This window comes from Cajanus cajan, chromosome 7, assembly GCF_000230855.2.
Source record: "Cajanus cajan strain Asha chromosome 7, NIPB_CcT2T_4, whole genome shotgun sequence".
Taxonomy (NCBI): domain Eukaryota; kingdom Viridiplantae; phylum Streptophyta; class Magnoliopsida; order Fabales; family Fabaceae; genus Cajanus; species Cajanus cajan.
This window is the reverse complement of record NC_138523.1, coordinates 2,882,328-2,898,654: the sequence shown is the minus strand read 5'-3', so window position 1 is coordinate 2,898,654 and position 16,327 is coordinate 2,882,328. Positions and strand designations below refer to the sequence as shown.

The 16,327-nt window shown below is 33.7% G+C and overlaps 1 protein-coding gene across 1 annotated transcript; it reads left to right on the top strand.

The window, feature by feature from the left end:
• The first annotated feature begins 9,650 nt into the window (after window positions 1–9,650).
• LOC145949605 (uncharacterized) lies at window positions 9,651–11,054 on the top strand. The gene has a single exon (XM_083060065.1). It carries the CDS (start codon window positions 9,651–9,653, stop codon window positions 11,052–11,054), a length of 1,404 nt encoding a protein of 467 aa, XP_082916191.1.
• Window positions 11,055–16,327: the final 5,273 nt, after the last annotated feature.

Sequence of the window (16,327 nt, the reverse complement as noted above, 5' to 3'; positions counted from 1 at the left end):
AAATAATAATTCGAACATTTAGTCCCCTTTTATTAATAAACCACTTTCATTTGAATTTAAAATTACACAATCTCACCTAAGATGTTTACATGGTTTGTTTTATTGATTAACAATGTTGTATAACAAGAAAAATAGATTAAAGGGAGGATTTTTATGAAATACTTCTTGGTGTTGGCTAATTGTGAAAGTAAGCCAGCTCTCCCATACTGATGTAGTGATACATGTTTCAATTAGGGATGACAAATAAATTCGTACTCGTGAGTAACATCCGAACTTATCCCGATGTTGACTGGGAATATTCGGTTTGACTGGGTATGGATATGGGTAAAACCTGAAATATTAAACTGGGGATAAGGACGAGTACGAGTATATATCCCTGGTTTAATACTCATCTCCGATTTGATTGTTTTAAATAATTTTAATATTTAATTATGTGTTATTGTTTATTACGATGTGAAACATTTGTAGTTGTTTAATTATTAAGAAGTCTCTTGATTAAAATATGAGATAGACAAACAATCCAATTGCAATTACAATATAATGGAAAGATAAGCTAAAAATATTATGTGTTTTTTTACAAAAAAAAATTAATTTTTGACGATTACAACTACGGGTACGGGTACAAATATACCCAATACTTGACGAGGATGGGGATAGGACAAAATTACATATTCGACGAGTATGGAAATGGAGATGGAGATGGGTTTAAACCATAAGGATGGGGACGGGTATCATGAAACTTGTACCCGACCCGCCCCGTTGCCATGCCTAGTTTCAATTCAAACTCGTCAAAAATGTTGGAGAAGCTTTGATAGGCTTGCTTTCGCAATTTGATTTATAAAAGGTTGGTAGGACAGCGAGAAATGTTGGACAAGCTTTGATAGGCTTGCTTTCGCAATTTGATTTATAAAAGGTTGGTAGGATAGCGAGTTGAGCAATTTTTTATATATATCCAGGCAGAATACACTTTAAGCATCAGTCATAAAGCTGGAATTCGTTTATCATAAAGTTCGGAGAAGGGCTTGAGATAGAATGTAAAGATATAAGTTTAGAAAATTAGGACTACACTATGAATTATTCTAACAAAATTAATTCTCATTCATTCTTAATAAAATCTAAATCAACGCTGCAATATCTCTTTCCCACACGTCTATTGTACAGAAAATTATTAAAGTAGGTTCTGAAGTACTAGGCTTATCTCTCATACTTCATGATATAAACACCTTTTTACATTAATAAAACATCTTTATTATACTTTTATTTCTTTCAAATACTTTTAACATTTGGTGTTTTCCATGAAGCATGCAATAATCAATGATTAGCTAATTAAAGCCAAGCAACGATGATATCAATCGATGTTAGAGGTAGCTAATGACCTGAACTTGGTTCTTATTAGATTCAATTTGTTTGATCAATTAATTTTGATTAAAAAAAAACTCATTTTAAAACAATTGATTTTAGTAAAATTGATGATAAATTATAGAAAAAATTGTTTTATATTATTTGATAAAAATGATTTTAAAAGTGTCTATTTTGATAATAAAAAATATTTGAGGAAAAAGAATCCATGATTAGATTAAAGGAAAACTACACCAATTTTCTCTATAGTCTTTTTAAATGGCACATACCTCCCTTTAGTTTGTAAGTGAACATTAACCTTTCTAATTTATTTAATTATGTAATACATACAACTCATTATATAAGATAACATCATTTGTATATTATTAAGAGAGAACAAGTTATCAATGCAAGTTGTGACACTCATTCTACCTCAACATGTAATACAATTCATAAAGAAATAATTTCAATAAATTCTTAGGTAAAATAAGTTCACATATCCACCATCTCTAACATCCAATCAATTCAAAACAAAATTATAAAATATAAAAGTTTACAATTTCATCTAAACAAGTAATGCAATTCAAAAGTGAGTTATAAACTCGTAATCTAATCCCATTGCCCTGATGTCACACTTATCAAAGCAACTCATAACTTTAACTCTCGGCACCTTGAATACCACCCTCATCAAGGTCATCATTACCTAAATAAAATCACAAAGCATATAGGTAAGAAAAATAAGTATTCATATGTAAATTACAAAAAGAGAACTTCAATCCAAGCATATATTATACTTAACATACAATTCAACCACAACCATGTCATCACGACATATATTCAACAGTTATTATCACTCTAGTCACATCATTATACAACTCATGTTGTGCTCATGTTCACCTCAATGCAATGCAATGCAACCTCTTAAGAAGCATTGACTTAGAGCGTCGCACAATGGGTGATCCTCATCAATCTCTTCAGGCATCACCACGCATGGCCACACTATTCACATCACTTATGACTAGTGTCACACTGTTAATCACCACACAAGCCAGTGTATAAATAATGCATCCCTTGTTAATCACCACACATACCATGGTATAAATAATGTATTCCCTGTTAATCACCACACAAGCCAGGGTATAAATCATGTGACGGAAACCTTTTAGAGAAAATTGGTTGGCTTTGGCTTCTCCTTCAACCTTCTCTCTAGACCTTTGGCTTCTTGACACTTCTCAAGCTTCTTTGAGACTCGTAATGGAGTTAGAAGCCTCTAGCTTCACCTTGGAAGGTGAAGAACACTCTTCAAGATGCGCCACTCCTTAGAAGAAGATGAGTCACTTCAATCCTCACCACTCTCTTATATGAAGAGGATAAGAGAATTAGATCAAAATCAAAGAGATTTAAGACATTTTGGAAGAGAGAATTCAGAGAGAAATCTCAGCTATGATCTCATCTATCATCAAAAGTGAATTTTACAAAGGGGAAATCCTATATATAGAGGTGGAGTAGCTTGTAGAGCAAGCTAGACAAGGAGGAGACAAGGTAGAGACATTAGATCTAGATTGTCCAATCTTAGCTTGCCAAGTGTCACCTTGTCTTCTAGCGGAGACAAAGAGGAGACACTCAGATCTAGAAGAGCCAAACAAGAGATGCCATGTGTCATCTTGTCTCCTAGGCTAAACAGAAGTAAGTGTGTTGGAGAAGCTTTAGAATAATTCGCCCAAAGAGTAAGCTAGGCGGCCTTGGCTTATTAATTTCCTTCATCTAATCCAATCCTAAAATCTTGGAATTGGTTTAGTTAGGTTCACCAAATGGCAGTGAGACCTAGCTAAATCAATTCCTTAGAAAAAAAATGGAGGAAAACAAGCCTAATATATAAAATTTTGCCTAGGCCCACCAAAGGTCCAATTACTAGCTTCACCTACACACTTACTATTTGCCACTCCACTTCTACTAATAAAAATATGAAAATAAATGACCCTTAATACAAGGTCAAATAAAGCAAAAGTCTCCATGTAACATACCCTAGAATCTTAAAGGTATGACCTACAAAGAAAGAAAAAAGTGTCTCACAAATACAAAGGCAAAAGTACACATATACAATTATCAGCTATGTACAAATACTATATAAGGTATTTACAATGGAAACTAAGAGACTAATAAGGGGAATCATACTCAATGCTCATGAATAACATAGGTCTAAGAAACACCTCCTCTGTAGAAGTCTCATCTAGGACCTAGTTAAAGGCCCAATGGTCTTCATGTGTGTACTCTCCTCAGATTGTCCTCCATCATAATGCATCCCCTGTTAATCACAACATAGGCTAGGGTAAATGCGTATGCAAAATCCACCCATGTGCATGCCATGTCACATCATCCATTCCTCATTTTCATCCATACTAATGCACAATTAACAAAAGAGTCGCATAAATTGTATATAGCTCATCCAAATACAAACCATTCATACAACAATTATACTCAGCCAAATACACACCATTTATACAACAATCATTAGTGGACATCATACAATGCACAACCATCATCAAAATTCATCAATATAATACCATATGTAACAATCCCACATTAAACTCATTCGATCATATCATAAGTATTATAAAGAATCACTAAGAAATCATAAATTATCACAAACATGAAAAAAAAGGGTCCCAAAACGTAAAAAACGCAAACTGAAATAGAATACCCGTGCCGGGCACCATAAATCTTGACAGCTTGACCTCTACTCACTATTTTGAACATAACTTGAGTTAAACATATCCTTTTTGAGTGATTCCAATGTTATTGGAAAGATAATATCCAAGGATATAACTTTTGTGAAGAACATGAAGCCTAAAAGTGTCGTTACAATCACCTTGTATGGATGACAACAAAAAACTTAATATTTCACGCACTAAAATAGAGGCTGAGCTTATAACTTACATAGCTCAATTAATTCTTAACATTTTTACACAATTCTAAAGTCTAAATTATATCCCCAAGTGTCTCTTTCTAACTCAACAAACGGAAATTGATTTGGTTAATCACACAGAAAGATATTACAAAAATACTAAGGTACATTCATAAGTAAAATCTCTTAATTAATTATTCATTAATTCATATAATTAAGGGTGTTCATCAATCTACAAGAACCCTAACTTATAGAGCACATCTCAATGAATTCAATTATCATATATATCATCAAATTTACCAAAAAATATAACAACCACATTTATAAATCAATATAAAACTTAATTAAATCATCAATTTCAGTGCTAGAAAAAAAAATGGACAAATTTAGGAATTTAGGGATTTTTTCCATTACCCATTCTCTCTTGTAGTCCCACATATGAATGAACTCATTTCCCTCCCCGTACCTTATTGTGATGATCATGACAATCTTGGTGCAGCTTGAGACAATTATAAACATTTCTCCTCAAAGCTCCTTCTTTCTTTCCCTTTTATCTCCTAACCCTTTAGAACACAAAATGAGGTAGATGGGGTTCACTTTATCTGATCCTTTTCTTAAAATTAATTGACTAGACCGGGTCAACCCGACCCATTTCTCTATTCCCATTAAAATAAGTAAATAATAAAATAAAATAATTCCCCATGCGTAAAAATTATTAATATATCTGACTATAATATAATAATATTAATCATAATATTATTATTTAAAAAAATAAAATGTTACAATCCCCCCACCTTTTAAGAAATTCATTTTTGAATTACTTGAATGGAGAGATTCGAATATGACTCCTTCATCTTCTCCTCCAGCTCCCAAGTAGCACTCTCAGGTGTCGCTCTTCCCAAATCACCTTAACCAAAGGAATTTCCTTACCTCTGAGTTTTTTCACCATTCGATCCTCAACTATCATCAAAGTAGCTTCCACTGTTAGGTTCTCCTTAACGTCAAGATGATCTGACTCAATCACATGCAAAAGGTCATAAACGTATTTCCAGAGTTGAGAAACATGGAATACTCTATGAAGATTTGAGAGATTAATTATTTGGTAAGGCAACTTGGTAGGCAACGCTACCAACTCTTTTAAGGATTTGGAAATGACCAATGAATCGAAGCATAAGCTTTGTAGACTTCAATGCCTTATCAATCCCAGTCCATAAAGTGACTTTCAAGAACACATGCTCTCCCTCTTGAAATTCTAAGTCCTTCCTCCTCCTATCAATATAACTCTTCTGTCTATTCTAGGTTGTCCTCATCCTCTCTTGAATCATCCTAACCTTATCTATAGTCTGATGTACTACCTCGGGTCCTAAGGTAATACTATCCCCCGACTCACACCAACATAGAGGAGCCCTACACCTTCTACCGTACAAGGCTTTGTAAGGTTCCATGCTCATACTAGAGTGATAACTATTATTATAAGTAAACTCTATCAAAGGAAAAAAAAACAAACTATCCTAAGTACCCTTTTGGTCCAACACACAAGCTCTAAGAAAATCCTTTAAGGATTGGATAGTCCTCTTAGTCTGGCCATTAGTTTGCGAGTGATAAGTTAAACTAAGTCTAAGCTGGGTTCCCAACACTTTCTATAGACTCTCCCAAAACCTGGAGGTAAATCCAACTGTTAGATTGAAAGTTCATATTTCTTATAGATTATATATATAAAACTATATTAATCCAAGATGATTTGATACTTCATTTTTATAAAACAAAATTGATATAATATATTCATTTCAAAATACACTAAAATATGAACACTTTGATTACCTTTCAGTTGTTGTTCAATTTTAACAAAATTTGATATACATGTATAAAGTGATATGAACTACTTTCAATTTAACGGTCGGATTTACAAAATTCACATTTAATATAAAGTTATTGAGCGGCATAATACTTAGTAAAATTACACCGATATAATTATAACCCCCTATATTATATATATATATATACACACACACACACACATATATATACAGGGACGAATGCATGTTTGGAATAGTGGGGCACTTGCCCACACTACTATTTGACATATACATAATTTTTTATCTAAAAAAATAATATTTTAAAAAATAAAAATTATATTCTAATAAAATAAATATATATATTCAGAAAAAATGTTTATTTATTTGATATCTGTCAAATTTTTGAAGGAGATTAATTCTCATGTGATAAAATAAATTTCCTAATAATGAATTAATTTTTTAAAAAAGTTTAATTATAATATATATATGTATATATATATATATGTCTTAATATTCACATATATAATGTAATATATTAAAATAAATAATGTTTTTTGATAAAATAAAATTTGTAGAATGCATGTTTATCTTTTATGTTTTTTATTTACTGTATACGTTGATTGAAAAAATCAAAATAGTAAAATTGTATACATTGAATAAAAAAAATCAAAATAAGAAAAATCAGAAGATTTATGTTCCATTTAGAATTGTTATTATAAGATATATTTTAAAATAAATTATCATCTAAAAATATATATTAGATATTAAAAACAAATTTCTATCATAAATAAATTAAACTTTATTTTTATAAAATTTAACATATTTATTTTTATATTTTTAATAGTGTTAAATTATTATAAAATAAGTCTTTATGATTGTAGTTCTACCCAAACATTTAAAAAATGTCTATGATATATAAATAAGTCATACTTAAGATATATATTTTTAAAAAAAGTTGGGTTCAAACCAACTAAATTATAATAAAATATAGTGTGACCTAATTTATTTTCATCTTTAATACTAATCGTAGATATAAAAAACTTGTAATAAATAATTATAATATATATTTATACCTTTAAAAGTTATATATAAAATTTTTAATACTACAAATATATATAAAAAATTAAAAATAAGAAATTAAAATAAGAAATTAAAAATAAGAATTAAAAATAATAATTAAAAATAAGAAATTTCTGACAAAATATTTCGTCAGAAATTTTCTGTCAGAAATTTCCCACGGATTTATTTTTTTGTTAGAATTTTTTGACGGAATTTTCTGTCAGGAAAATTTTGTCAGAAATTTCTGGCGGATTTATATTTCTGTCAGAAATTTTCGATGGAAAATTCCGTCAAAATTTTTTGACGAAAATATAAATCCGTCAAAAAATTTTGACTGAAATATCCGTCGGAAAATTCCGTCAAAAATTTCTGATGGATCCATATCCGTCGGAAATTTTCCGTCGAAAATTTACATTTTTCTTGTAGTGTCTATCTTTCATGTTATTAGAAGGGTTTATTAATTAGCCATTTGCTAACCTAAATCCCTATAATTTTCTAATAAAAATACAAAAAAAATATAAGCATCTCACATACATTTCTAAGGAGTAAATTAAATATTTATAAATTTATATAATTTTGCGCAATTAATTAAAGGTACTGTTTTTACCGGCGTTGTAGGGTGCTAATACCTTCCCTACACGTAATCGACTCCCGAACCCAACTTTACTTTTAAAGATTATCTTTTAAAGGGTTTTCCAATGTTTTCCCTTAAAATAAAATATCGATGGCGGCTCCATTGAAATCAATGTTAGCGTCATCCCGTCGTGATCCCGGTTACGACAGATGGCGACTCCACTGGGGAAATTTGAGAGTCAGGCCTTATTAAATTAATTGCGCAAAATTATGATTTTATAAATATTAATTTTTCCCTTTTATTTTTGTTTTATTTATTTATTTATTTATTATTTTATTTATTTATTTTGTTGTTTTTTTGCTACGCATGTTTTGTTTGGATTTAAGCTGAAATTGGAGTTTTATTTATTTTATTTGCATGTCTGTTTATTACCTCACACATCCACTAACATTTGTACCTCACACACTTTGGGCTCTATACCTGAGCCTGTGCGAGCTTAAGAAGAGAAGGTGGCTTGATGACTGTTATTGAGGGGCTTGATGCTCACTTGACCGTTGTTGAGTTACTGCTCAGGTTGTTACTAGTAGAATGAGTTAATCATATTGAGAGGGTATGTTCCCTACTTGATTGATTCATGTGCTAGGTCCTTATTTATATGATAAGGACAACCTAGGGACCAATAAATCTTGAGGAGTTTTTAGATCCACCCACAAAACCATGCACTAATAGGTGGACTTAATGACCTTCCAAAGTAGGGTGTTAACCTTAGAAATTTCCTACTTTAGGTTTACTGTAATAGGTCACATTGTACTACTCTCTATCCCTCTTCTTATATATATTCATACTAACAAAAAAAATGTGTTAATACATTCATGAATCATACATTTATATCCAATATCATTTTTTTAGGTTGCTTTTCTTGCCTAAAATATCTTTTTTTTAAATAAAGGATAAATGATAAAAAAAATCATTCATACATGCATATTAGGGGCATAGTAAGTCACATTTTAATTAAGTCTTTGTCTCATTTTTTTTTCTTTCTTCTTTTCATTTAATTAAGTCTTCATCTCGTTTGTTTTTTTTTCTTTTAAACCTTAAAATAATTGATAATATTCAATATGAAGGAGATTCAAAATCATATTAGCAATGCATCAGGGTTAAGCAAGAGTATCAAGATAAATGTGCTAAAAAAATGATCTTCAAAGGGTAGGTAAGATCTGCCAAAATAATAACACATTTGACTTATAACTTGTTTCAAACATCATTTATTGAGGAGAGAATTCTCCCTTGAGTGATTGTTAATCACATTTTGATCTTGAGATGATTGATCCTTGTTTGAAAATGTGGTTCGTACTCTTGCATTGCTAGTAAGATGACCTTATCCATTGAGGAGTGAATGCTCCCTTGAAATAAGTGTCAACCATTGTATGACCTAAGGGTTTTTTGCCTCTAGCGTTGAGATGTGGGGAGTCACTCTTCAATTTGAATACAAAATCAATTTTTTCCAAAATTTGTTTCTTCTTCCTTTTATTTTATACTCATAAAATTCACTTTGTATTCAAAAAGTAATCAAGCAAAAAAAAATAAAGTGTTTCCTCGACATCGTTATAGAACATGTTCTCAGGCCAGGATCATGGATGAGATGGAGGAACGCAACGAAGAACTGAGAAATGATATCAATCAATTGAAGGAACAAATAGCCCAAATTCTAGAGATGTTGCAGTCTATAAAAGTGAAAAATGTTGAAGGGACCCCTCCAGTAGCTAGAGGAGAATCGTCAACTTCTCCTGCGTATCCACCTGGCTTTATCCCAACCCCAGCACAATAATTAACTCTACATCTTAACAAATCCGATCAACAAGTTGATCTTCTAGAGGTCCAATGGCCACCATATGGTCTTCCGCCCAACTACACACCTCCAACAATCATCGATCCTCCGGATAAGCACCAACTACTGGTGAATCAGCCGCCTACACAAATGCAGCCTACCCAACCTGAGGTTTCACCCATAAATGTCACCTCTTATAAACATCAAGTTCCCTACCAACCCCAAAATTCTAATTTTATCAACCAAGGGAATCCTCACCAAACTTCTGGGGGATATCAACTAACCTCTGGAATTGAGCATGTTCATTCTAGTGAGAAGTTACAAATGCTAGAAGAGAGGCTAAAGGTTGTGGAAGGAGGTAGTTATGATGTCGGTGAAGCTATCGATCTTTGTTTGGTTCCAGATATAGAGTTTCCCCCAAAATTCAAAGTGCCTAAATTTGATAAATATAAAGGAACAAGCTATCCAAAGAATCACATAACCATGTATTGCAGAAAGATGGCAGCATATGCTCGCAATGATAAGTTTCTTATTCATTGTTTTCAGGATTCGTTAACTGAGGCAGCTTTGAATTGGTATATGCATCTTGAACGGGCCTATATTCGCTCCTGGAAAGATTTAGCTGATGCTTTCCTTAAACAATATAAATATATTCTTGACATGGTTCTAGATAGGTTTGAACTACACAACATGTCTAAAAAAAATGGTGAAACGTTTAAGGAATATGCTCAGAGGTGGAGAGAAGTGGCAACACAAGTGGAACCTCTTTTGTCTGATAGAGAAGCGGTAGCCTTGTTCATTGATACTTTACGAGCACCGCTCTATGATAAGATGATTGGGAATATTTCATCAAATTTCTCTGATATAGTCATTATCGAGGAAAGGATTGAGAATGGCATGAGGAGTGGGAAGATTGCGGTTGACTCTAGTGAAATAGCTAGTTCAAGAAAATTTTCAAATGGTGCAGGAAAGAAAAATGAAGGAGATACAAATGCAGTGACATTCAACTCCCTTAGGTTACCTAACAACCAACCTCCTTATTTCTATACCCCTCACATGGCCTACCCAAATATCACTGCCATCTCACCATATCCTCACCAACCTATCCATCAAGCTCTGCAAGCTTCACCCGCAATACCTACTGCACGACCACCTCAATCTACCCAGCCATGGAACCAAAATTCTAGCCATGTGAGGTCACAAAATACCCAAGATCGGAAACCAATTGAGTTTGACCCTATCTCTATGTCCTATACTGAGTTGTTCCCTCTCCTACTACAAAATTCACTAGTAGTACCTTGCCTGATGAAGCCCATAGAACCACCATATCCTAGGGGATACGACGTTAATGCCAAATGTGATTATCATGTGAGATCTATCGGTCACTCCCTTGAAAATTGCAGAGCACAAAAAATTAAGGTACAAAGTTTGACTAAGGCTGGGTGGTTAAACTTTAAAGAGGATAATCCTAACATTGGGAACAACCCTCTACCAGGTCATGGAGGGGCGACAGTTAATTCTGTTGAGGAGAGTAGATGGGGTCCCTCTCAGTGATCTATGAGAAAGCTTTTGGTGTGATGAGTTTGAGTTTCCAAACTCAATAGCTGTTGTTGAGCAAGACTCTTGCGAGAATGAACATGTTAGTCTGGTTCACGTTTGTCCACCGAACATGGAGCTTAATAATTGGGAGATTGTCGAGCTTCCTGTGTTTCTTTTTTAATTCAGATTTAAAGTAATTTTCTTGTAATGTCAATCTTATTGCTCTGCCCAAGGCTTTAAGATTTATTTCATTGAATAAGGGCTCATGTATTTCCTTTTAAATATTAACTATAAATGCATTTATTTTTTCTTCCTCTTGCCTCTTCCTTTCTCCTTAATCTTTTTACTAATCTTTTCCTAACTTTAAAGAATGCGGAAAAATGTGCTTGAAAGTGACAATGCTAGTGTTGCACCAAATAATTTTGATTGTGTAGTTAATTAGACTTGTGAGGAAATGGAAAATGATTGCTTTAAATACTAGATGTATGCTGATAACATCAATGCTTTGCCAACTTTTCTTAATATTTTGTCATCACCTTGGCCATTTTCGATGTGGGGAATGAATGTTTGGTCCCATTGAGCTAAAAGCGTCAAATGGACATCGCTTCATTTTGGTTGTTATTGACTATTTTACCAAATGGGTTGAAGCCGTTTCATATGCCCATGTGACTAGAAATGTGGTTGAAAGTTCATCAAAAGGGAATTTATTTTTCGTTATGATATGTCAAGCAGAATCATCACTAATAATAGAACCAACTTGAACAACAAGATGATGACAGAATTATGTGTTGACTTCAAAATTCAGCACCATAACTCTTCCCCATACCGCCCAAAGATGAACGGGGCAGTTGAAGCAGCAAACAAGAATATCAAGAGGATCATCAATTGGGGCAACCCCAATTTCCTTAGTTTATGGAATGGAAGCAGTCCTTCCAATCGAGGTTGAAATTCCATCTTTAAGTGTATTGACGGAAGCCAAATTAGAAGAAGCAGAATGGGTCCAAACCCGTTTGGATCAACTAAATCTCATTGAGGAGAAAGGTTGAATGCAATTTTTCATGGCCAATTATACAAAAAAAAAAAAAAAAAAAAACCTCGCTAGATTGAAAATCTAAAAGGGCGATCTAGGTAAAAGTTAGAGCGACTTGCTTGGTTGAAAGCTCGAGAGAGCAATTAATCTAGGAAAAAAAATATAAAAAAAAAAAAAGAAAGAAAAAAAAGAGGTATATATAAAAAAAATGCTCGCTAGATTGAAAATCTGAAAGGGTAATTTAGGCAAAAGTTAGAACGACCCGCTAGATTGAAAACTTGAAAGAGCAATCTAGGCAAAAATTAGGGTCAAGAACAAAAAGAAGGGAGGCTCGCTAGATTGAAAACTCGAAAGGGCGATCTAGGCAAAAGTTAGAGCAACCCACTAGGTTGAAAACTCAAAAGAGCAATCTCGGCAAAAATTAGGTAAAAAAAACACAAAAAAAGAGCTGGTTAGATTGAAAACCTGAAAAGGCGATCTAAGCAAATTCAGAGCGACATGCTAGGTTGAAAACCCGGAAAAGCAATCTAGCAGATAAGTATCATGCCAATTTTTGAGGTATCAATTGGGGCAAGCCATGGTAGAGCTGAAAATTGGGGCAAAATGCATTGAATTATCCTCTAAAGTTTATTGGCGAGCAATCAAGATTATTGAACTGCAGTACTAGCATTGTTCATCTGGAAAGTGTCACTCACATAATAGTTACCTCTTATTGCTACCATTGTACATATTTGGCATTCTTGTCATACAATGACTTCTTTTGTAAACACATTCTTACTCTCTTAAATAAGATTATCCTACCTCTTTGTTGCTAATTCTTTTTGCATTTTATGATAATATACTGAAAGGAAATGCATGTTACATCTAAAAAAGGAAAATTTAAGGCATTACAAATTATTTTTATGAGTTTTAAAAGCCACAGTATGCTTGATAATTTCTTGATAAATGTTACAAAGCGGAACCAACAAGATAACGCTGTTTGAACTCATAAGTGCTTATAACAGCTTAAGGGTAACCCACAAGAAAGAGCCAACCATCATTCAAGACAAAAGTATCCAATGGCCTCACTCATCCATGATCCTTGGCTGTGTGTCACGATGAGGAATTTCTGAAAAATAAAGCAAAAGCAAAAACAAAAAGGGAAATAAACAAAAGTTTAAGTCTTGAAAGTTATGTCTCATAACATTTTGCATCACATCACATTTCATTTGCATCTCTTGCTTCCTAGAACTTATGACGTAGAGTTTTTAGGCTAAGCACTTACTTCACATTTGACTTTCTATTTAATTCCAGTACTTACCTGGCACAAGTTACAATTTCTTTTGTATAAGCCCAGTACTTACCTAACACAAGTTACAATTTCTTTTGTATAAGCCCAGTACTTACCTGGCACAAGTTACAATTTCTTTTGTATAAGCCCTGTACTTACCTGGCACAAGTTACATTTTCTTTTGTATAAGCCCAGTATCTACCTGGCACAAGTTACATTTTCTTTTGTATAAGCCTAGTACTTACCTAGCACAAGTTACATTTTCTTTTGTATAAGCCCAGTATCTGCCTGGCACCAGTTATATCTTTCTTTTAAAGCCCATTATTTGCCTGGCACTAGTTATATCTTTCTTTTTAAGCCCAGTATCTTCCTGGCACCAGTTATATTTTTCTTTTAAGCCTAGTATTTTCTTGGCACAAGTTACATTTTTCTTTTAAGCCCAGCCTGGCACAAGTTACATTTTTTTTGTCTAAACCCAGTATCTGGCTGGCACAAGTTACATTTTTCTTTTGTCTAAGCCCAGTATCTGTCTGGCACAAACATTCGATCAATGCAGCAATAACATTTGATTGAATTGGCACTAGCATTCGGTCGATACAGCACAAGCACTCGACCCTCCAGCATCAGCATTCAGTTCATCAATATTTAATTAATCCAGCAACAACATTTGATTAAATTAGCACCAGCATTTGGTCGATACAGCACAAGCATTCAACTCTGCAGCATTAGCATTCAGTTCATCAACATTCAATCAATCCAGTACTAGCATTTGATTGAATTGGCACCAGCATTCGGTCGATACAGCACAAGCATTTAACCACTCCATCACAACCATTTAGCATTAATATTTAGTTGATCAAGCACAAGCATTCAACCACTTCAGCATAAGCATTCGGTCGATCCAGCACAAGCATTCGACCACTCCATCAAACATTGACATTCGGTTGATCAAGCACAAGCACTCAACCACTTCAGCATTGGCATTCGGTTGATCAAGCACAAGCATTCAACTACTTCAGCATAAGCATTCGGTCAATCTAGCACAAGCATTCGACCACTCCATCAAACATTGGCATTCGGTTGATCAAGCACAAGCATTCAACATTAACATTCGGTTGATTCAGCACTAACACTTGATGATCCAAACATAACATTCTAGCATTGGACTGTTCAAGCAAAAGCATTGAATCTTTCAAGAACTTACTTCATCAACAATAGGAGCTATGTCTTGGGTAGCTGGATAAAATTAATTCACATATTTATTTTTTTCTTATCACAAATGATCTAAATTACCTTATTTAGATTATTTAACCCTATGTCAGGGCTGCCATATTTGACATAAGTGATGCGTGTTAATTGCCTCACTCATCCCACACTATGCTAGGGGCACGCTCGTCCTTGAAACATTACTACTCAAGGTTCGTCTCATCCCTAGTCATTAGTGTGAGGAACCACAATCACAATCATAATCATATCCATACAACATCTCATCTCATAGCTCAAATTCATATCACATACAGAATTTCATATCTCATACACAACAGATAAGTCCAACAAAATAAGGGTTTACACACCCCTCAAGCAATTCACATCTAGATCATCAATTCTTATCAAGTAATATAACAATAACATTCACAAATTGATATAATAATCAATAGAATCATCAATTTAATATAACTTTAACATAAATGGTAAAACCCCCAATTATTCTAAAACTTAGCTCACAGGCACTTTTCTACAATTTCTTTCTCTCTCCCAAATCGTCATTCTTACAAATTAAATATATATTTCTAATCCTCAACAGATACAGAATCTAAAGGTATCATTAATTCCTCAAATAGAAATAATCTAATTTTTCCAAAACCTAACTTACAGGCACTTTTCTATAATTTCGTTCTCTATCCCAGAGCATCATTTTTACAAATAAATCATATATTCATAGTCCTAAATATATACAGAATCACATGAGACCAATAATTTTCCAAACAGAAATAATTATAAAATTTCTCATAATCCTAAGGGTTCTTCCTCTACCCAATTCTCTCATGTAACTCTATATAAATAATCCCCTTTTCTCCCGTACCTGGATGAACAATAGTTGAAACTAAAATAGAGATCTCCTTGGTCTCTTCCTCTGAGTGTCCCTCGGTCTTCAGAGAGTGTAGAAGGAGAAGAAGAGAGCAAAGAAGAAAAGAGGAGAAAAGTGAAAAGTATGCCTTTTGGGAGTGCCAGAGTGCTCTATATATAGGCATCAGGTGTCTTCGGAACGGCCCGTTCTAAATCCGGAACGGCCTGTTCCAAATCCGGAACGGCCCGTTCTGGACCCTTAAATCATGAGTAAAATTCACATCCAAAACGACCTATTCTCAAACCAGAACGGCCCGTTCTCAATAAGGTTTAAAGACCATTTTTGAAATCCGGAACGGCCCGTTCCCAACTAAGAATCATAGCTAAATTTAATAGTTTGGAACGGCCCGTTCCATATTTGGAATGGCCCGTTCCGGGCTACCAAATGTAGGTCTATTTAGTAATTTGGAACGCCCCGTTTCAATTTTGGAACGGCCCGTTCCGGGCTACTAAATGACCTTAATTGGGCTCTTGGCCTAGTGAAAATTGGGTTGTTACAATTCTCCCTTCCTTTATGAAATTTTGTCCCCGAAATTTTTGCAATGGTAGACTCCTCGCATCTTGCTTTCTAATTCCTATGCAAACCTCACTACCTTATAAATGTACAACTCTATCAATTTCACCAAGGAATGTCTATTATCAACAAGGGTAAGACAAGTAAACTTGGCGAGTCTATCCATTATAACCCAAAGAGAATCAATCTCTTAAGCGTCTCAGACAAACCTACAACTAAGGTCTATCCACTCACCATCTCACTTCCAAAATGGGACGTCTAAGTGCTACAAATATTCCTAAAGACTTCTAGCATACTAAACACGAGTATACAAATTCCTCTACTCCTCTCTTTATATTAGGCCACCA